Source organism: Zophobas morio, unplaced genomic scaffold, assembly GCF_036711695.1.
Source record: "Zophobas morio isolate AGI-343-1 ecotype UQ-CSIRO unplaced genomic scaffold, CSIRO_AGI_Zmor_V1 ptg000122l, whole genome shotgun sequence".
NCBI lineage: Eukaryota > Metazoa > Arthropoda > Insecta > Coleoptera > Tenebrionidae > Zophobas > Zophobas morio.
This window is the reverse complement of record NW_026972227.1, coordinates 16375-39474: the sequence shown is the minus strand read 5'-3', so window position 1 is coordinate 39474 and position 23100 is coordinate 16375. Positions and strand designations below refer to the sequence as shown.

Here is a 23100-nt window from a genome sequence, read left to right as displayed (position 1 = left end):
ATATTTTTAGTTGGAAGATTATTCTCAAAAGATCAAAGAAGCTGAGCAATCCGAAAAGTCTATTAAACCTCCAGTCAAATTCGGGTTCAGAGAATTCAACAGTGTCACTATAAGGCGCAAAAATGATTCTAACTTAACTGAATTTTAGGAAGATTATTTCAGTTCATCAACTTTTTAATGTAATAAGATTGATTTTAACTCTTAAGTTAATAAATTAAGGACTTTTTCTTCTTTTAACTTGAACCTGAAAAATAAAAAGTTAAAAATCCTTTTAACCTGTGTATCTATTTTAACGTAATTATAAAACCTAAATTTGATTAATAAAAGTTTCTGAAAAATTAGTTTAAACTACTTAACTTTGAACATGATAAGACGTTGTTACAATGTAATTATATTAAAATTGGGAGGAAACAGGTTTAATTGAAAAAATCAGGTATACTACAAATAACAAAAATTTCAGCGCAAATTAAAGATTCTTGTTATATTTTTTGCCTTTGTCTTCGCGCAAAGTAACAGTCAAGTTAAAAACGAGACGCGAAGAACTACTGTCAGCATCAACACTAAAATAGCCGATTCGTTCTGTTTTTTAGAAAAAATGATGTTTATAACTCAAAATAGAATGATAAAAAAATATATAAAAAAATAAAACAAAAAGTTAACCTAAAAATGCTTTAGAAAATCTTACCAAACAGATCAAAAAAAAAATTAAAGATAACCAAATTGAAAACGTTCGCCAACTGAAGCGTTCATAATTCCTTTATCGATTAAGGCTTCCGGATAGATCTTTAAGGAATTTGGATTAACAAGATCTAAGAAATCGGTTGTTTTCTCGCCTTTTCTTTCCTTTAGTAAAGGATAATACCTATAATTAAAAATAATAAATAGAGATACAAGAAAGCGGGCAAAGACTAACTTAATAAAGGATACAAGAAGAACAAAGCATCCTAAAAACTTCATTTACTTACGAAAACCGAAATGACCGCCGAGCAAGACTCACCATCGCACTTCGGCCTCAGCAGGGTCAGAGACCCAATGGATAAAGGCTTTCACTTTGCGGACGGTGCTTTCTCGCGGGGAGTAGGTAACTTTCAACTCCAGAATATTGCCTTCCGGGTCTCGAATAATATCAGCGACGGTAATGACATATCTGGAAATAAATGAGTGTATTTTCGAATAAATTTAAAACTTACATATTAGCAATAAGTTTTATTTAATAGAATTAAAAATGGTAACTTTTGGATGTGTGATAAAAAGAAAGGCAGTAATTTAAATATACAACAAATTATATTAACATTATTATAAAAATAGAATGCAAAAATAACCCAATATGAGAAAGACCAACTGGTTGCTCCAAAGTTAGCCGCTTGTAGTCTTTCTCTAGCTTTTCACGAAAATCATCGCGTTCGATATAGAAGACTCCATCAAACCGTAACTATAGTATAGTTTCAATAATAAAACTATGAAGCAGATAAACGAGAAAATACTTTTCAATCTCTTCATCATAATGTAATGGTATAGCAAAATAAAAATCTTTTTAGCTTTCTCACTCTGAGCTTAAACTTGTTATAAGAAATACTCAATTAAACCTATATTCAATAACTAGCTGTGAAAACGCTGTCCCATCCTCAGTGTAATATTCCGTTTTATATATTTTATGGGCACTAAGGGTTGATTTAAACCGAGTGAGAGGGTAAAACACGGCAAGTCGCGCGCCCAGATTGCGAGCCTTCAAGGTGAGAGAAGAGATCTTTCACGGGCCACCCTGTCGTCGGCAATAGCAGCGCTGACAGTACAGCGCCCACGCGCACACTGAGGAGGCGACTGTTCGAATATGGCTTAAGCACGTTGTAAAGGCCGCGAGAGGCTCTCAAGGTGCGGGCGATACGTGACCATATCTTTCATGCCAGTAAAGGGGATGCCCCGTTTTAAACAGTTATAAGAGCTTTAGGTGCCAACTACAGATGAATTTTCCAGTCCAATAAAAAATTTACACTGTTAGGCCGTAACAGGCTAGCAACATGCTAAAAACCTTATGTTTAGTTGTATTTGCTCGAGTCGGGAAGTCGGGAGCCTCTACTTCAATAACGCCTAATATTTACATTTTAAACACATGTGTATTATTGATTTTAATAGCAAGTAATGAAAAATATAAAACTCGTTTGAAGAAAATAAAATTAACATACATAATATAGAAAAACCTTGAGAATAATTAATAAGAGTGACTTTCAAGGGATTTAAGACGGCCATCGTGCGAGGAGCGTGTTCGTTAAGGTAATTTCTTAAAACAAAAGGTATATAAAACTGATAAGTAAGTCAGTAGTTGGTATACACCTCACACATGCCTCAAGTAGAGAGTTGTCTACTGTGCTGGTGGCCGTAGTGACCCCGACTCTTTCACAAAAATCATTGATGGCCTCAGGCGGGTAGCCGCGTCTCTTCAAAGCGGGAAGCGTATGCAGACGCGGGTCGCTCCAGCCCGTGACAATGGCTTTCTCTGGGTGTGTATTCAATTCATCTCAAACGTAAGTAATACAAGAAAAGGGTAAGGGAATATACCAATTAGTTTCAGAATTTTTCTTTTCGAAAGGACAGCATTAGCTATTTCCAATCGGCTAAACTCCCACTGAACGGGACAGTAAACATCCAATGCGTTACAAAGCCTAAGAAGACGTGAATCGTAATTACATAATGATGCGATTGGGTAAACCAGTAATAAGAAATGCGGCTCTGTTGGAACTCCGCCGTGCACAAAGAATGGGTGATATTTTCCAAAGAGTCCACCAGACAATGCGCAAAGTCGTAAGAGGGATAAATGCACCACTCACTGCCTGGTGGTCAACCGGGGCGGGAGGGAAGGGATACAGCCAGAATGCAGTATTATGCAACCAACCTGTGCGAGGGTGAGGGACAAACTTTACCCGGTAGGCCACAAGGTCCCACATTTGAGGGTTGCCATCCCTCATATCCTGTTTCATCCTCAAACATGCGGAGCCTTCATCCCACTTTTAAAGGGGGTCCAAAGATCAGTAGACTTACTCATACTTTTATGAACGCTTGATACCAAACCCTTCCGCATTTCTTCCAGAAGACGCAAGTTCTCATCAATGGGTCTATTTCTGTATGGGCTTTCCCTTCGCGGCCCTTTATTTTCTCCTGAAGAGCATATTCGAGTAGATATTAATTAAATAAATAAAAGTATGATTTTTTTTTTTTAATGTGATGAAAAAGATATTATTATCTATGTATGAAGACATAAAGAACCTCCTCTTTCTTCAAATATTTCCTCAGCAGTTTGATGATCGACGTAAGCCAGGCCACGACGAGTTAGCTACGAAGCAAAGTATAAATAAAAAAGAAATATTTTTAGTCTTATATATAAGGAGATCGTTGGATTTTGGTTACACAGCGCTACTATAAAAGTATTTAAGCTGTAACTCGATAAGCCTTAGATCATTGCTTTCTTTTAATTGGCTGGTCATTAAAGCAACGACAATAAATATTCTAATACGCTCATCTAGTCAAACATTAAACATCAAAAGTTTGTAACGATGCAAAATTTATAGCTCAGAATAAAAATAACCTCTTTAGCGAAGTCATATAACTCATGAAAATAGTCAGAAGTGTGCGAGACTTTCCAAGGCTCATGTCCTAACCATTCTACCATGTTTCTATATAAATAAGAGTTATTTTTTAATGACATTGACTATAAACGAGCGCTAAATACATATATTAAAACATTACGATAATACATAAATTATATATAACTGTTTTACTATTGATTAATTAAACATCCAAAAATGCACATCGTGCTAATTCATTATTAAACTGGTTGCAGGCTATGAAGCTCTGAAAAATAGTTTTTCAAGTACGTTTGTAATAGGTCTAGGGTGCGCAAACAATATCTTGTAAGTAATTTGTTAAAAAAGCACAGCTCAGAAATTCACGTGTAAACTCGCACAACTCCTCGGTTTCACCAGCCCCCCTGCAATGTGGCATGGTGTGTCCCTGCTAAAAACAACACCAATCGCTAGTGCTTTTGGTTCGCCCGAGCCCCTCACGGCCTTGGGGTTGAAAAGTATATAAAATAAATAATTTGGCTTTTTGAAACTGTCCCGCCAACAAAATATTTTTACTGTAGCTTATTACTAGAGTATTTAATTGCTTTACAGGAATTACTAAGGTAAAACGTCGATATCAAAAGTACTAAACATAGAACTAGTGTCTAAAAAATATAGAAACGCTATCAGTATAGATTTCTTTTACAAGATTTCAGTAAAAAAGCGGACGTCTTCAGCTTCCGGGTTGGTGTCATCGTAGCGCAAAATACAATGACCTTAATATCCAAAACAATATCAAAAATCCATATTATTAATGAAAAATAAAATATATCGGTACAAAATTTACATATTAACATACAATAAAGCATACAGAAACCATGCAACGTATCACTTAGTCTAAACACCAGAAATTACAATAGAATATGTAAATACTTTCAAATATAAGGCGAGTCACATGCAAGACAAGCATATGAGTGCGCTTATCAAGAAAGAGGAGAAGAGAAGAAAGAAAGCCGGAAAATAGTAGCAACCGAAAGCAACAAAGACATTTTTTTCTGAGTGTTTAATAGAAAAGGTAAAGTATAAAGGGTACTTTGCACGCGCTTAAATAAGTAAAATTCACGCACAAGCTATTTTTTCTTTATTTTTCTGTTGCTGTACAGTAAAATTTAGCGCGCTTAAAAAGTTTATAATACTTTACTGAATGTACAGTGCCTTTGTTGACCAACCTACTATATTACTTTACAATCCATAAGATGCTATTTGCTACCTAAGTCATATTACTATATTATCTATGTTGTACGAGTTTTCTAAAACTTTCGTCCTGTCAACTCACCAAAATATTCTTTCTAAATGAGCAAATCCAACTGTACAACAAATAAAAGGGCGTCCTTTGGGTATTACCCTTTATATTAAACAGCAAAAAGCTTTCGACAACTTTTTAATAACTTCAGAAAATTATAATAGAAGTTTTTTTATGACCAAACAAGTCCGGCGCGTGGCACTTGTACCTTATTTTGTTCTAGAGTAGTGCCATTAAAATATTTACACCATTAAAACTGCATAAATAAATTATATAATTAAATATAGCAAATATGTAATTTTCTAGTAGTAAACATTTTTTTAATATTTCCTAAATAAGCAATCTCTTGAGTGCAATGCCGTTCTCAGTGATATACGAAATGCTCAAAAGTAAGCAAAAGTATGAGTACTACTAGCTAAAAAGAAAGTTCGTAATCTCTATACCTCCTTTAAGCTTAGCGATTCCAAAATTTAAATTCATCGCTTTTGCGTGCCCGATGTGTAAAATTCCGTTAGGTTCTGGGGGGAAGCGAGTCCGATACTTCCCTTCACAAGCTTTCACCTAAAAGAGTAGAAACAAAGAAGCACTGTTATATCAAAATTAATATAAGTCACACTAAAAATTGTAAACCAAAAAGAACGTAGCAATGTAGGATGGGTTCAGATTTAAAAATTATCAGAAATTTTAAAATTCTTATTTTACGGAGATTTTTAAAATTTTCTAACACTACTTGTAACTATAAACACTTTCCACAACTTTTTTTCAAAATAATTAAAACGTTTAAACAAAGAGAGTTCAATAAAAATTTATTGTGCAACGGAACTTTTAAGTATATAAACTCGCTCAGACCCTCTGAAGTTTCTAGAGCCTACACTTCGGAATAATACACTTAAGATATAAATTAATAGTATATAAAAGCCACAAGAAAGATAACAAAATTTTGTTTAATAACAAAATATACTAGAATTATGGTAAACTTAAGCTTTACTGTTCAGTGAGTGATAAGGATACGTCGCACTAAAAAGAATTAATCAAGATGATACTTAACATGCTCTCTAAGAAGTCGCGTGGTGTTCGGAGTGATGACGTAGCCGTCCGCATTGTAGTTCTCTCCAACTTTATGGAGTTTGGATAAAACTGACCATATAAAACTTCCAGGCTCAGAACTGTTCGGGGTGGACGATACAGTGGTCTTACGTTTTGACTCTTTGTTTCTGCCTGATCATTGCGATATAAGTTAAACGTAATATTCGCACAGCCTGAACAAAACTAAATAAAGCCCCCAATAAATAACACTATAAACCAAAAATTTTATAATCATTTTCCTCTAAAGTTAACCTTCAGCTTGTAAAAGACTGTTAGATTCCGTTTTGGGGCCCAAAAGCTTCAGTTTTTCCAAGTCGACACACTCCACTATGGCTTTTCGGTCGGCCCATTTAAGATCTTACAAGAAGTTTGATGGACAAAAAAAGACGTAAAAGCGTAAGTATGGTTTAACACAAAATCCAAAAGACGAAAGAAGCAGATCAACTTATAATCAATAACAATCATAGAGGAAGATAGTACAATTAGGTAAACAAGAATGCATACATACATAGCAAACATAATATACTTTACCATTAGCAACTTTTGATATAACTTTAGCAAAGTTAAAAAAGTAGCGCTGTTCTATAATAGTTTCTAACTCATTCTTAAAATGCTTCTGTACGCTTTCCAAAATCTAAAAATTAAATTAAGTTTTTAATAAATAAAAAGGAAGAATGTAATACATAAAACAGTAAAAAAAAAGGTATACTTCAAATCTCTATTCAGTTTCTTCCCTGTATATTTAAGTCACTTTAAACAATACTTAAAAAAGTTATTTTGTGAATATTTCAAAAAATCGAGAAAAGTATAAAGTTGTACGACTAACTTTTATGAAATGGTTAGAGTGCATTAATATAAATACTAAATAATAATTATTTACTTATTTTACAGAGACTAAATCCTTTAAATAAAACTGTTAAAAAATATGTAAATAGACATTTATAAACGACCAACTAACAAGTAAAGGCAAAAAAAGTTTTCCAATTCACTAAGCTAAAAGAAGAGCATATATTTTCAAATCAATAAATATCCGTGTAAGGGTACAAAAAGTATATATATATAAAACTGTGAGGCACAGGTATTTCATCATACTTTAGCTGGAGAAGATATAAACTTTAAAGCCGTCAAAAAAAAATATACCTCTTCTTTAGTTACGTTAACTCCTACTCCCACCTTATAATCAAAACTTTCAAAGTTAAATCCAGAGCTTTGATCCTCAGTTTTAAAATAGTCCAAGGCCGCTTATAATAAAAAATATATTTAATGAAAAAGAACAGAAGATGTAAGTGAGGAGGAATCTAATTATTTAAAATTTAAAGCAAAGCAAAAAAAACAATAGAGGTGACTACAACAACTACAACGGATAATATATAAATTTTAAGCTCTTTATAATAAAAAAAGATTAAAAAAAGACCAAAATAATATTAAACCGTTTAATTGAGGATCAGTATTGATTTTTCCTGTCATAATATACTCAACAATAATTTCGTGCTTGCCAGCTTGAACAAGATTTAGATATTTTGTCGACAATTTATATAAAAGTTTAGATTTTAAACTATTTTTGTCGATACTACCATAGTTTAAGGCCTATAAGAGTAAATTACTACACCAAAAAAAAAAAAAAAAAAAAAGACCTTTTTAGTAACTTCTTTGATTTTTTCAGTAAGTTTTTTATTTTTAACAGTTTCCTGAATTTGTTTTTCAGAAAATCCATAAACTTCTGATAACGTCTCTTTAATATCCATAATAGACGAAAAAGCTAAAAAGAAGAGCGCCAAACGCAAATTGTAGTAGAGTAGCAGGAAAGACTAAGAATTACAATATTTGAATTAATCACGTGAAAACGTTTCCCTCCCCCCTCCGTAGAAAATTTGAGAGTGGAAGAGATTTGCAAAGGTGGAGTGGTCTCCATAGGCTATTTCTAAATCCTTAACAGAATCCTGGATCAGAGTGTTCTTGACAAAATTGCTGGCATTGTGAAAATTACATATGCTTAAAATGTATTTTATAAGCATTATACTACATAATATTAGGCTGCAATAAAGATAATAATGTTAATCTATAGCTTACGCTTATAATGGGCCAGTATGACCCGTGGGTAGTCGATACGTTACTTTAATGGGGGATGAGTGAACGCAGTACTATTTTTTGCTTCTTTTGTTGTTTTTGTGCAATGATACTATCTACTCTAGTTTCCCGAAGTATAATAAATATTATTCAGTAAAAAAACTAATATCAATTCATTAATTTCACTAGCCCAGCGACGCTACTCCGTGCAAGAAGCGGGCCGCCCCGCAACCGCATGATAGAAGAAAAATATTTCCTCAGCCGCGCCATTGGCTAGCTTATACACATAATTTACAGCTTAGCCCTCATTAAGTTATATGCACTTACTAACTACACTTTCATCTAAACCCCGACTTACAGCAAAATAATAATTTCTTGGGTATGGCGGGCATTAAACTTTAAACTGTAAGGATCAATCTCTAATTTACGGGTCATATCAGACTTAGACTTCCTTATAATGATACAAGCCGATAAAGCGTGATTATGGTACCTTCCCCCTCAAGCCCCGGTACAGGGTGGGCATTTACTAGAGATAGCTACAGGCGAGGGACCTGCGAATCGAAAGATATGCTATTAAAATTGGTAAAATCTGCAGATTACCTCGAGTTCACTGATAGGTGCTATCTTTACTACGTCTTAGGGCGCAAACTATGGTCGTCAATATATGTAAGACTGGCGGCTCTGAGTTCGGTGACGAGACTTGTTGCTCGAGTGATTGGCTACTGTTGCTTTCTAACTATTAAGCAAATTAGGCTAAAAAACCTTCAGATTTAATGGGAAGAATCTTGCGCTTAGGCTAAGTGCTGCTTATAAAAGAACTTTTCTTGAACTAAAAATAAAGGTTACTAAATAGTATGTCAACCCTTTAAAAAATTGCCTTGCGTATTAAAAAAAGGTTAGCTATTAATTAAATGTTAGTTAACTAATTTTAAGCCTATAGTTATTTATTACGAAGCATATTTCGTGTGAAAAGATATACTTTAGACTTCTAAATGTTTGAGCGAGGGACTTGAGATAAAAGAGAAAAATATTATATTAAATTTAGTTACATGAAATTTTTTCTAATGTAAATTTAAAGAAATTAATGGTGATCAGAATTTCACCCTAAATTTAATAATATTTTAAAGACCTACAACCTTTAAACTTACGCTAAAGTACCCTTCTTCTCATGGGTTTAATCGTGTAGTTTCAATATTAACTATATATCGAGAGCTTTTCGTACACAGTAATATTTCAAAAAAAAAAAAAAAAAGACAAAAGATTTTGTTAGCATTTTTATTTTATTGCCATTTAGGAGCAATAAAAGCGGGTGACTAACAACATCCATGGCAACCATCACCTATTCCACAACCGCCGCATCCACCCCACTTTAAGCAAGGAGGCATAACAAGGTTAATATTTATATATTTAGCTTAAGCACGTTTTAAAGTTTACCGAGTGGCGCCCATGCCAACCACCACCATGATGGCCTCCGTGGTGTCCACAACCACCGTCGTAATGGTAGCCGCAACCTTTTTGGAATTATAAATATGTCACTTTGCAAATTAATTACCATCATAGATTACCTGGATAAGCATAGCGATACTTGTGCATACATTCAATTGGATAACAAATAGGGCCACATCGGCAACAGTCATCATAACAGCCTTCAGTAATCAATAAAAATTACCAAACCAACCAAATTATAGAAATTTCTTACCTCCATGTCCGTACCAACTCATTTTAACGAAATATTAGAAGTTTCCTCTAGTTCTGGTTTGCTGCGTGTATAGTATAAGAGAGTTATAGTATAATTTAATATAATATGTCGATAACTGAAAAAAAGTTTTTACGCAAAAATATTTTAGAGGGTTACAACAGTTAGGACGTAATAGTGGAGCTCATTTCATAAATTAGCAGGTTTTATAATAAAAAAAACGTGGTGAAAAAAAAATTTAATAGGACAAATGTTAATATTAAAGAAACACCCTGTACAGATTAAATAGAAAGGTTATGCAATATTTTCAAAATAAATTCGCTAGCAGTAGGTAAAAATACTAATTTAAAGAAAATTCTAGCTATATTTGATTCCCTTGACCTATATACTTTTAGAATTTTTAAAAACCTTACCGACTTGTAAAGCCTAAGACATAGGGTACAGTTATTCTCTATTTATACTCATTATTTAACTGACACTCAAAATAATAAACATCATTTTTATTAGAAGTTATATCAAAACTAAAAAAAAAATGTTTTAACTCTCATTAAATATTACAACATCTGAAGTCATAATTTATTATTAAAGAGTAATACAGAATCAACAAAATATTTAATGAAAGCTTAAGAATGGTCGCCTTAAGATTAATTTATTTAATGAAACAAGGTTTAAATATTGATATAGATTATAATAAAACTAGTTTGAGCCTTTAAAGTGCTAAAAAGTTGTTTTAATCCTATAAACGCTTATGATTATCGGCTACTATCTTCATCAATACTTAAATTGTTAATTATACAATTTTGTTAATTAAGCTTTAATACTTAATGAGTTTAGGACTATTACTAAGCGTAACAATAGTTATCACATGTAATATCTGTTGACCGTAAAAAGTTGATCGACCAAATATTACATAACTAATAGAGAAGTTAATTAACCTATTATAAATCATGTAAAAAAAAAAAATTATAATTTTTTGTAGCACCGATTATTATAAACGGAAATTATGACGACATTACATATTACATTTTTAAAAATTTTTGAAAACCAGAATAGAACGGGCAAAAGTTTCAAAAAAAGTAAATATTAGCTTCAACGTCTAGGTTTCGTAGTTTTTATATAAACTAATAATAATTAAAATTGCAATAAACTATTGAGCGCAAGATAAAACATAGACAACACAAATGGTAGTATGAAGTAATACCTGCCATAATGCTTTCAAAGTAAACATTTTTTTATAAAGCAAAAGCTCCAAAGGGTAACAATACAAAGAAAAAACTTTAAAACTGTGGAATTTCATGCCGTGACATAATTTATTGCTGTAGCTCATTCTTTTATTACACAACACCTGCTTGTTATCAAACTATGAAAGTCTTTTAATAGGCATCGAAAAGTGCTTCTTTTTTCTCTAAATATTGTCAACTAGTTTCAGTAGATTTTTTTAATTATAAACAAAATCAGCTCTTTAGTTACAAATTATATAAAATTTATTTATATGGGTCGTTAAATTCTTAAGGATGGTCTCTATGACACGAAATGCACTAAAAAGACATTGGTTAATAGAATAAAATAGGGTTAGTACACCTGTTTACCTTGAAGAGCAAAGGGAGGCATATTTCTAAGTCTTTGGCTGCAGAGAAGCCTAAGACAAAAAATTTTTGAAGTGATAATACGTTTTACAAGCACTTGTCAGAAACAAAAAATGGTAGTTTTTATTTCAAACGCAAATTTCAGTATGACTAATTGGCTGAAGGAAGACTTATCATTGTTATATTCCTTTATTATATGTTATTAATAAACTTTATTCCTACGCAAACTGTCTTCTAAAAATTGACAGTTTCTGACTTTCTAAATGTTCTGTAAGGATAGATACAACATCACTTGCTCTATTTCAACAGTACAACTACTACTAGGTGAGAAACTGTTTTTAAGGTTAAACTTCACTGCTGTGTACCTAAAGAGGGGGGATCAGCATGACAATATTTATGCAGTGTATCACAGAGCTGGTATCAAGGCATAAAAATAGGTAAAATATAAAATTTACCTACACTTTTGTAAAAACTACTTATGTATACCATTTTGTATACCAAGAGTTAAAAGAAATAGCAGATTACATTAAAGAGATAAAGAAGCTAAAGTAATATTTAATATAAAATTTTAGGCAGCATTTACTTTATGCACCGATGGTTGAAAAGACAAATTAAAATACAATCTTTTTATAGACCTAGTCCAAATCTGTTTAAAATCGCTTTAAATTATCAGTTAGACACCGTTGCCGTACTGAAATATAATAGTACTAACCGTGGCCAAAGTTGTAAACAGAAAATGTTAATAATTTTTGGGGAAACTCGGCCACTGTAGTTCTAATTTATTGCACTTCGGCCTGGAAGTCGAACTGAAATCGGTTATTATTAACTGTTATTGAATGAGTAAAAACTTTTAGTATTTTTCAAATTTATAAGCCATTTATATGTTAATACACATAAAACAACTATTTGATGAATGTACGAAAAAGTACTTTGCATTTAATTTATTTACTTGTTTTATTACACTAAACGCCACAGCTCAGATACCCTCACATTTTTTCGGGAACAAATAAGCCTGCTTAACTAGATTTTTTTATGTTCTCAAAAGTGCAATTGTTAAAAAGCCTCGACTCAACTAACTTTGATCCTCTGTTTTTGGTTGAGTTCATGTTAACTGCCCGGCACTTAGGGCATTCCTTTTCTTAATAATTTTACAAATTTCTTTTAAAATAGCGAAAAATTGAAGCTATAGCGGTGCTGAACAAATAGCACGCCCCCGACCATTATAGGGGAAGCAAAAACTCGTGTGCTTTCTTTAATAATATGCACATTAACCCATCTTTTTTTTATTTTATTTTTTAGCACTGGCTTACTACAGCCGATCTTTCTCGAGAACTTAAACCGCTTAATGAGAATTCCCCTCTATAGTGCAGAGGTCGGAGTACAAGTGCCCACCAGTATACGCTCTTTAGAGAGCTATAATGACTGCCCCGAAGGACTAAAAACCGGAAATTCTAGGGTCCGGGATCCCGCCATTCGGACTAGGGTAGTGGAAAACCGCTAAAAATTACTACCCGGAGAGGCGGCCTCATGCAAAAGACCCGCGGCTACCTGGAGACACTTAACCAGCACCACTGCCACCCAGGCCTCTCCGATTATGAGCTCTTTGCCAGAAGGGAGGAGCCCAGATATATTTTAATTTGTGGGTATGCTATGGATTTATGAAATAAAAAGAGAGAAAGATCAAACACTTGAGCGGAAGTTCAGCAAATCAGCGACCAAAAACAAAAAATTATCCAGCTTTTGTATATTGTTGCTCGCCGCTAGATATAGCATATATATACTATTAAGAAGCACTCTTTAACGACAGTACTGATACTCCACTGCGGGCGAGCCAGTATAGGAGCTAGCACTACGGAAAATGACCCCGAGCCAGCCCGAACCGAAGCGCACCAACAGTACGCCCAGCCCAAAGCTGGCCAAAAGCCAACTATAGCACTAGCACCTATACGGGTATCACCCGTAGAGGAACCAGCACTGCTGTCCTAGCAGTCAAACCAAGCCCGAACCGAAGCCCGAACCTGGTCATGATCCACCAACAGTATCCTGTACTATACAGTACTAATACCGTTACACGCGAGAATCAATAGTCGATAGTCGAAGCCTAGACTAGGTCGCAGTTCCTTGAACGAGGAAAAGAATGCTCCAAAGTAGCTCAATTTATACGCCTTTAGCTCAAAAGCCTTCGCACGCAGTTAGTGAATTTAAAGGGCGGAAGCCCTCGAGAATAAATATAAAACAATATGTTATGTAATAAAATAATAAAATATACTATAGACTTTAACGTAATATAATTGTGAAGCCGAAAAGCTAAAAGTGGAAATTTTTATCAGATAATTTTGGGCTCTTTAGGAGCACCAAACCAACCACAGAAAATAAGAACAAGAGTAAAAAAATCGCAGAGACGCATGCAAGGGCTTCAAAAATATAAGCACATGCAGTCCTCGATTCCTCATACTAGAAACAATATTAAAAAAAAGTAACGCTAAACCATATATTATTTATAAACCTACACCTACTAATCAATTTGGCTCTGTATCTTGTAATAATTCGATCATTTTAGTAAGCCTTTAATGAGAATTCAGAACCAAACAATTTTAAAAACTTTAAATTATATATTTCATTATATTTATTTACAAGAACCATACATGTGGTATAGTGCCTAGCAGTATAAAGTTTAAAAAAATTTGGGTGAGGCATAAAAAAAATTTCTATGCAGGAGACGATGAGATAGCTGCCCCGCTCTCGATACAAATGTAATGTGTATAACGAGTCAATATTTACTAATTTTATATAAAGATGGAAGGTAGAATCGATAATTACTTAAAAATTATCTACATTTTATAGATTGCTGCTTTTTATTTGCGGTATATAAAATAAAATTATAAGTTATTTTCATTTACAAAGTTTACATTTGTTAAATAAATATAATTATAGTCCAGCAACTTGAAAGTATTCCCGTAAGTGCGCTTTATTGACTTCACTGATGTTTCCCAAAAACTAATACAAATAAAAATATTTAAATAAGCAGTGAACTAATGGAACGTGAAAATTTTATCTAAGTTAACAATAAGCACGAAGAAAGGATGAGTGCCACAGTATTGACGAGTATAAAACTAGCAAGTAACCTGAGGGTTAATATTCAAAAACTGTTTTAAATTCTCTGCGGCATACTTCTTCACGTTATCGATCTCGGAAAAATAATCCAGATTTTCATGGCCCCCTGAATACTATATAAAGCAGGTTAAATAATACTTGAAGTTTTAAAAGTGTTACACAAAACTAACTGAATAGAATAATGTTAAAGTCTATAATGACATAAACCATAATAACAAAAATTGTCAATTCAAATAAATTTAAGTAACGCTCCGAAATGCATTGTAAATGAAAACAAAAAAATTTCAAATGTATTAAGTTTTAAAGAAAAAAAACGATAAAGAAAAAAAATAAACTCTGAATCAAAAACAAATATAAAAAGAATGTTACGTTAAGAGTAGAGCTAGTAAAGAAAAATCACGTATAATATATAATAAAACACACAATTTACTAACCATTAACTTCACAAAACTGACTTGGTAATGGCCCACACTGGCGTCCGCAAGATCTTCTTGGATGTCTTCGGCTTGGCATTCAAGCAAGGAAAGAAGTTCAGAAAACAAAGGGTCCCTACAATAACAGGTAACCGAACAGCCATAAGTTAAATATAATAAAGCCTGGCTGATACATTTGTTGTTATGAACACTCATAATAACGTATAAAATTGTGTTTTACTATAATGTAGTAAACATGAAAGCAGCGTCAAGAGTAATAAAATTTATCGACCAAGTTGATAATAAAAATGAAAGACCATTTGTTAGCATAATCCGAGATAAGCACCAAACTTTTAGTAAGAAGATGTGTAATACCAACTGCGCAAGCCTTTCGCGCTCTTCTTGCTGTGATTATTGTTAGAAAAGATAAAAAGTGGTGTTTGTACAAAAACCTTTTATAAACTTCAGTTCTTTAAGAAACAAGGAATCTAGCACCATCGAAAACAACCTTTATATATAACATGCTTAAAAGTATATGATGGAGAGCAGAGAACAGCATACCGCAAAAATAATAATATCAAAAGACTAAAAAATTGCAGTAGTCATAGCTAAAGTCGAAAAAGAAAGCAAAGAAAACATGTGCTACCCGCTTTGGATGCCATTAACCATAACAATGACTTCATCCGGAGAAAGTTTCGAGATTAAAATCGAAATAAATACGAGGACGCAATCGCAAAACTTCGTGGTCTTCGCAAGGCTCAATCTTTTAAAAATTGTATGAAATATGGGACAAACTTGCTGTTCGTAGAGATTGCTAATAAAGAACTTTAATAAGTAATAATAAACAGAGCGTAACGGTGTACCGCGGCACCGAATGTAATAATGTGTTTAAAATTTCAAAGCCTAAATGATCATTCGCTTTGCTGGAAATCTTAAAAAAAAATTTAAAAAAATTTAAAAGTATAAATGAATGCAAAATACGAGCTTTTGGAACGAGCCGAGGACCAATAACAAAGTGTTTTCATCGCCGCAAATAAGGGGACCACTTTTTAATAAAAAGGATTGCAGAATTCGCGTGAGGGCAGGAACATTACCTTTTTAAATAGAATCATTACTTTAGACGGACTCATAAGCAGTGCACATAATAGCGCAAAGCCGATGTGTTCGCAATCTTAGGGCGCGTCACGCTACATGTTTGCGGTTTAGCTAATAAACAAAGAGCTGAACAGCTACCAAACACCACAAACTTTGTTAAAAACCGTTTAAAAATTACTTCATAAAAATGTTATATAAACAATACGTTATAATAGTGAACGTTGATGTAGTTATAACGAGCTAAAATAATAAACCAACCACCCAAAAAATAAAAATAAGCTCTTCAAATAATATATATAACTTGTAAGAAAGTAAAAGAAGAGTAATAAACTTCAAAAATTTAGTAGTAATTATTTCTAATTATAAAGAAATACTCGTTAGTTAATAATATTTAGACAGACATATTTACGTTCACTATATTATGATGCAACCAATACACGATACCTATTCGTTCCCATACAACCGGACGGAGAAAAATCGGGAACATATCTAAATAACGATGGGGGATTGACTGATTCAAATCAAGAAGCTGCCCAATCAGTTGGAGAATGTAAGGAATAAACTCTGCAGCGCGCACCATGAATAAATTCTTTTCTTTTCAACGATGTATACGCTACCTTCCACGTCCTGCTCCAGAATCCATGTAAAGGTCGGCCATAACTTTTCTTCAAAGGCTGCAACCACCAAGGGGTTTGACTCACACGAGTACCTTTCATAAAAAATTTTCAAGGGGGTAAAGTTTAGCGGGAGAAGAAATACTTAATAGCCGCGCTAAGCGTTTCAAATAAGTAGTGATTAAAGTCAGGACGGCCGGGGTTCTTGGCCACGCTGTATAGTTTGTTGCAAATTTTATCAAGCAGGGACTCAACAAAGGAAGCTGCTTCGCTCTGTGAGACTGAGATCACTCGCATTACCGCTAAAATTGTAGTACAAAGTAAGTGTGTTTTTAATAAAAAATTATAATTATAATAACTGTTTCCCCACAAAAATCCCATACAAACTCTAAATAATAAAATGGAAGACTTGTCTTAAATGGACTCTTAAAACCAAAAAAAAATACTCAAAAGTAGTTTCAGCAAAAACCTTTCATGGCATACTGGTTTTCCTTAGACTCGTCAGTGTCTAACAGCGAGAAAAGGGAGGTCAGCAGCCCCGGAGTTAACGTCCGGATATCACCCTTCGTAACACTACAAAAAAAAGCGGAAGGACAGACTTATATGGTGGAAAATGTATAGCATTAATTGTTAATAAAGGCATAATAATAAAGATTAATATATAAAATTCTTTCATGACATAATGAATTGCAATCGAACAAAAACTATTCAATAATGAGAATCGAGTGTCATATACGTGTGAAGTACACATATAGATGGTGATAATAATAAACTTTTCGAATCCTCTTCCATCCGTTGAAGAAACGAGTCGGGGGAACAATATACGTTCGATGCAAATAGAGCAATAAGAATTCAAGACGTAGGAAGGGGAGAGTAGGCGTCGCTGTAGCAAAGGAAGGATATCCAACAAAAACTGCTTGGGGATCTATTAGAAGAAATAGAATTAATGAAACAAGGGAAGAGAAGGCAGCAGAAATGTATTATTCACAAGGCGACTTAAAAATATATTTATTTTATATTAAGAATAATCGAGTTAACGAGCTGCTCGAGCCCAACCCCCCACAAACAACTTTACTTATATTAACTTTAAAGCAGCCTGTCGTATATACTTTGAAAATCACTGTAGAAACTCATGCATGTGACACATCGGCAAACCTGATTACGAAACGTGATGATGAACTTCACGCAGTCAGCTAGAAGCAAAGCGTTCATCTGGTTGTCATTCTGAAGTTCAGGCAGAATGTGGGTGGTATAAAAAGATGTAATATCAATAAACATATTAGTTTTGGTGGTTCCAAAACGCTCCACAAAGCCTACAAGAGCAGGAGAAAATACAATAAATAAATATAACTAATAAAGTAAAAAAACACGAAAGGTAATACCGACGACGGCGAGGGAAATCACCAAGTGTATAGCAGTGTCTTTCGCAAGCCAATCCTTAGGATGTTGCCTGTAAATCTGACATAATAATAATTCTGTCATACAACAATTCTTTTTATGAAAAATAATAGTAATACAAATATCTCGAAACAGCAAAACGCAAAAGGTTAATAATATATATGTAAATATATTACATCCAGCATATGCATGACATATTTATAAAACAGTTCAGTCACACGCTCAGGAAAGCGTACACGTAAAGTTTGCACCAAGTCACAGGTAGCTCTTCGCCGGGTGCCAATATCTATAAAAATGTTGAAGTACAATGCCGATACCAAAATAAAATAGAAACAGAAATATATAAAAAATCACAAATAGAAAGCAATAGCAAGTAAAGTGATATTAAGCCTTGAGATAAAAATAAGTACCGGAGCCTTCAATATCGCACTTAATGTATTCTTCACAATCAATATCAAACGCAACAATATCGCTTTCTGGTATAGTTATACATAATTTTAAAGAAATCGCAATATCATAAACAAAACAAAAAATATTATATTAACAATATTTTCCAAATATGACTGATGGTTACAAAAATATAAACAAACACGCTCTCCTGTGACTTTCTCAATGTTGTCTTAACTTTCAACCATAATATGATGCTTTAATAAAAATTAACAAATACTTTTTTATCAGCACGTAATATTGATCTTAGTTAAGCCATATCAAAGAAAACAAGTTGTAATAAACTCTAGCAGAATACAAAAATTGAAGAATCGATATACAAAAATATATAAAAACCCGATAGAATTTTTAACCCAGGAAGCCGGAGACTACAGGCTAGGCAGGCTAACACTTAAAAAGTTCTTCACTTTCCTTCGAATTCGCTAAACAATAACTACTCTACAGGGTGGCCTATTCTAACGGTTATCCGCTGCATTATTTCCCACAACCAGCAGAAACAACGCAGTATACACCTCAAAGAGAGCCTTAAAAAATAAACGTACTAACCTCTGAGCCTCATATTAGGGATGACAACTTTTTCGCAAAGAGTCATTAAAACTTCTGGGTTATCGAAAGAGGGCGCATAGCGAGGGCGCGAGACAATCAAAGAGAGAAGGCTGAGCGCGCTACAAACCAGCTGGAGGAAGCGTGTGGATATAGTAATAATATTCGGATAATAAAGATGCAATGATGAAACAAAAAAATCGCTAAATTACTCTATTAAAAAACAAAAAATAAAGAAGTAATAGTATAACAAATATAATAATAGTAACAGTAGTTTTCATATACTTACGCTATCGCAACTGGCTTCAGGCCCCACGCTCGTTAATAAGCCCCAAATTTTCTATATAAGTTAATCAAATTATTCAATGCGCTTATATTTAATTATTTATATACGCACCTCCGCAAATAACGGTATGTACTTCCCAAAAGGGGAATCCGCGTCATCATATTTTGAGGCGTACAACGATATATTTTCACAAGCTTGGCTTTTTACACCTTCAAGGGGCCCTGATATTTAGCACATATAAAGTAACAGATATACAAAAAAATTTTAATAAAAGTTGTGCATTATATTCAGAAAGACAGTAAATAAAAATGATGACCAAAGGGTTCAAAACCAATTATGTGCAAGTAATATTATTATTTATACCCAAACTACTATTAACCATAATAACAAGTGCGAAGTTTAGAATAAGAATAATCTCTAAGGAGAACCAGGAACGTCTTGAGAAACCACAGAATTGTTGTGATAGTCCAACAGAGTTTGGTGCATGTGCATCCACAGCGGCATGTTGTCCTCAAAGTATTCGGGGAGATCTAATAATAAAGTGTCTTACATATCTGATAAAACGACTCAGTAAAAGCTTCTTTACTGCACCCTGAAAGTTTAAATAATAAAAGATTTTCAGTATTTCTTCGCATAAGCCCAGTACCATAAGAATTTCCTTTGGCTCTTGCAAAGTTAGCAGCTTCGTGACTATGTTCTGAAAGTAATCAGCATGATGGCGTGTAGAGCACATGTAGTATAATAAATACATTAGCGGACTTCGTGAAGGACTCGGCAAAGATTTTTAAGGCATATGCAATTTGTCGCCAGAGCTCATCAGATCGAAATTCAGTGGAATATCTTTTATACAATGATAGCGACAGATAAAAAACCATTTGCTACATTTTTAACGTTGCAAAGAAAGATTAAAGCTATTAATTACTTTTTTAATAAATAGTTATTAAAATAATATAATAAATTATTTACTTTAGAGCTTGAAAACAAGGCAGAAAAGTGCATAACACTGTTTTAGGAAATTTAATATAATTTACATTAACATTTTCATAAATTAGCTATAGAGTCGTCAAAAATGATTATTTAATATATTTACTAATGAGTTATGGAATTAAATTTTACTTTAACTACTATAAGGGCATTACTAATTCCAGAAGTTTTTATATTCTTATTAATTTGCAGGTAGGTAGTCTTAAAACCGTAAACAATAATAGTGTCAACTTTTTAAACAAGGAGCTGGCCGTGAGGAGAACTCCGGAAACAATCCCAAAATCAGGTGAAGAAAGTTTTTCAGACAAAAAAGAAAGTAGATTGGGCCTGTCATAAAATGTATAAAACTCTAACATCATTTGGTCAGACGTTGTGGACTAGTGCAGACAAAAGTAAACTATAAATAATGCGCCAAAGAGTGTACAAGAGCAATAATCGTAAAGAGCGCAAACTTTAGTTGCGCTTAGTAAACTATCAAAACATTGTTAACTACGATTTACTAACAAAGTACTTTAAAACTAATCATTTCTCTTAAATTATATTATAATAGTTAATGGGGTATATATATTACCAGTCGCGTTCCAAGTCGTCATAATGACAGATAATAACGACTGATTCACTTAAAAACCGTTGGATATCCTCATACGTTAACAAAAGGAATTGTAAGAATTTTCAGTAAAACAAATGAATATGATATTTTTGTTTATATATTAAGTAACTATTAAAAAATAAACTTAATAAATATTAAGTATGCTTTTTACAAAAGTTAGATTCTGAATAAAACAAGCAGAAGCTACAATTTATTGAAAGCCTATACTTATACTTGGGGCGATTAGAGTGGAGACAGCGAAAAAGGAGTGTAAATGCAAATGATAATTCAGTAGACTGGATTTATTTTTTATTTCTCTATTAATTATTATCAAAATAATTAAGCATATTAGTTGCACCTTTTTTATGCAATGTTTGCGGGAAAATAATAGTTATGTAACTATTACTATTAAAATTAACATAAAGCCCCCAAAAAAGCTATTAAACTACAGCAGCACTATATTAAAAAAATCTTCATATAATTGATAGCACTACTTGCGCCGGTTAACTAAAATAAATAAGTTCATATAATATAAAATATTATAATTAAAAAATGATGCAAGCAGGATTCTAACGTATTGAACCTAAAAAAGTTATAAAATTACATTAGAATTAAAATTATTTAATAATTAAATAGAGATTGTATACATTGTTAGCTAAATTATTCAATAAAACGGAATCTCACAATATAAGCCGTTGGTAACGCCAGTGAGCATATGAATTAATAATAATTACTTCAGAAATATCAATAATAATAGTTCACATAATCTATAAACTAAAGCAAGGCGCCTTAAAAGTTCAAGTGTATATACTCAACATAATACTTTGCTCCCCACTAGTTAAAATCATAATAAAACTTAAGTATAATAACGAGTGGAATTCTCAGTGATTATAAACAAATGTGTAAGCAAAAGATACAGGTTTAGAGGAAAAAAGCATTAGTTCGACAATATTGGACTTGATTATATTCCTTTCATCAGGCAGTATTCTAGCGTTCTCATCAGAAATCTAGTAGAATAAATACTTTAACCAATAAGGTAACAGATACTAACGTAGCTTATTGCCTTGATAAAGTTGCATTACGTCAATAAATAAACGATTAACTAACTACACAACATCTAGTTATATATTAGAGCATAAAAATAAGCTAATAATGGCTTAAAGCTATATTAAATAATATAATTTATTGTAAAAAAAATTAGAAGATTCTAAAAAATTGAAGCCTAAATAATAACCAATAAAATAACAGTTAAAAACGATGTGAATAAAGATAAGTAGTTATAATTAAAAACCTTAAAGCTAAAAGTACTGATTTTTTATATATTTTTTAGTACTAACACATATATTATAATTAATAAAACCGTCCTTCATTATACAAAAGAAACTATGTTAAATAACGCAACCTATAAAATTAAATATTTGGAAACTAAAACCTATCAAAGCAACCAAAAGTAGTTTAATAAGTTAAATAAAATTAAGTCAGTAAAACAATTGGCAGTAACGTATATCTACGCTACACACTTTAAAAATAAGTACCTCATGCCAATAACTTTTTAGAAAATTCTTAAATCGAGCTGCAGCTGCCACACACACAGCGGGAGGAATGTCCTTCAAGGTAACTATGTTTAGCAAACAAAGCGCATAGCTTTTTTCCTTTTCCAGAGACAAAATATGGTTTTCAGCTTTAATAATTCAAATTATAGATTTATTGGAAAACTATATATTATAATAAAACCCGCTTTTCTCTCAATATTATTAGTAGTCGTAAAAGATATTTTTAAATTTTCAACTAAATCCTTTATGTTAATTCCCATTTTTTCTGTAAGTATAGGTAAATATAAAAAAGTTAATATGATACAAATACATTACTTTCACTAAAAGTAACCGGAGATAAACATATAGCCTGTGAGTCCAAAAGCTACTTAGCACTTTGAAAACGCACAAAAAATAAATGAGTTGAAGGCACCACGTGATCAATATAGATAGGTTCCACGTTCAGTAACTCACTTTTCGATTGCATGTTAACATAATTTACAATTCTTTATAAAAGGATCAGTATTAAGTTTGCTTTTCATTAGTCATACAAGTCTAACTAAAGATACTCATAATATTTTAAATTAAAATTTCGATCCTCCAAAATAGGGTCATAAAATTTTAAAAACTATAAATACCTTGCGCTAAAAAGTTCACTAAGCTTAAAATTATTATGGTATTAAGGAATTTAGCGACAGTTTACGATATTAGTTTAGTTGTATATAAGAGTTGGAAAGATTACAATAAATTATATACGCTATATTTATAGAAGCCTCCACTATAAAAAGAC

The 23100-nt window shown here is 32.6% G+C and overlaps 2 protein-coding genes across 4 annotated transcripts; both read right to left on the bottom strand.

The window, feature by feature from the left end:
* Positions 1–452: 452 nt before the first annotated feature.
* LOC135145090 (glutamine--tRNA ligase-like) lies at positions 453–7448 on the bottom strand. 3 transcript variants are annotated; one of them, XM_064077208.1, is made up of 20 exons: positions 7377–7448; positions 7087–7187; positions 6478–6580; positions 6199–6303; positions 5909–6078; positions 5304–5421; positions 4264–4333; positions 3581–3668; positions 3262–3328; positions 3062–3153; positions 2891–3002; positions 2708–2828; positions 2557–2660; positions 2332–2494; positions 2199–2278; positions 2030–2088; positions 1323–1432; positions 998–1147; positions 717–862; positions 453–579 (listed from the first exon to the last, which is right to left on the bottom strand). In XM_064077208.1, the coding sequence occupies exons 1-20, from the start codon at positions 7411–7413 to the stop codon at positions 467–469; spliced, it is 2109 nt and encodes a 702-aa protein (XP_063933278.1). In that variant the 5' UTR covers positions 7414–7448; the 3' UTR covers positions 453–466. The 3 variants fall into 3 exon arrangements, with proteins under 3 accessions (XP_063933278.1, XP_063933279.1, XP_063933280.1); XM_064077209.1 differs by lacking the exon at positions 453–579 and having other exon boundaries at positions 785–862; positions 962–1147; XM_064077210.1 differs by lacking the exon at positions 453–579 and having other exon boundaries at positions 790–862; positions 966–1147.
* Positions 7449–14223: 6775 nt separating this feature from the next.
* Positions 14224–20823, bottom strand: LOC135145092 (exportin-2-like). Its single transcript, XM_064077211.1, has 24 exons — positions 20761–20823; positions 20421–20516; positions 19955–20045; positions 19797–19902; positions 19634–19735; positions 19317–19426; positions 19209–19259; positions 18340–18405; positions 18106–18215; positions 17914–17989; positions 17687–17844; positions 17305–17456; positions 17001–17104; positions 16677–16833; positions 16535–16626; positions 16362–16481; positions 15804–15916; positions 15686–15753; positions 15469–15636; positions 15275–15330; positions 15140–15227; positions 14844–14958; positions 14421–14522; positions 14224–14292 (listed from the first exon to the last, which is right to left on the bottom strand). The coding sequence occupies exons 9-24, from the start codon at positions 18118–18120 to the stop codon at positions 14224–14226; spliced, it is 1653 nt and encodes a 550-aa protein (XP_063933281.1). The 5' UTR covers positions 18121–18215; positions 18340–18405; positions 19209–19259; positions 19317–19426; positions 19634–19735; positions 19797–19902; positions 19955–20045; positions 20421–20516; positions 20761–20823.
* Positions 20824–23100: the final 2277 nt, after the last annotated feature.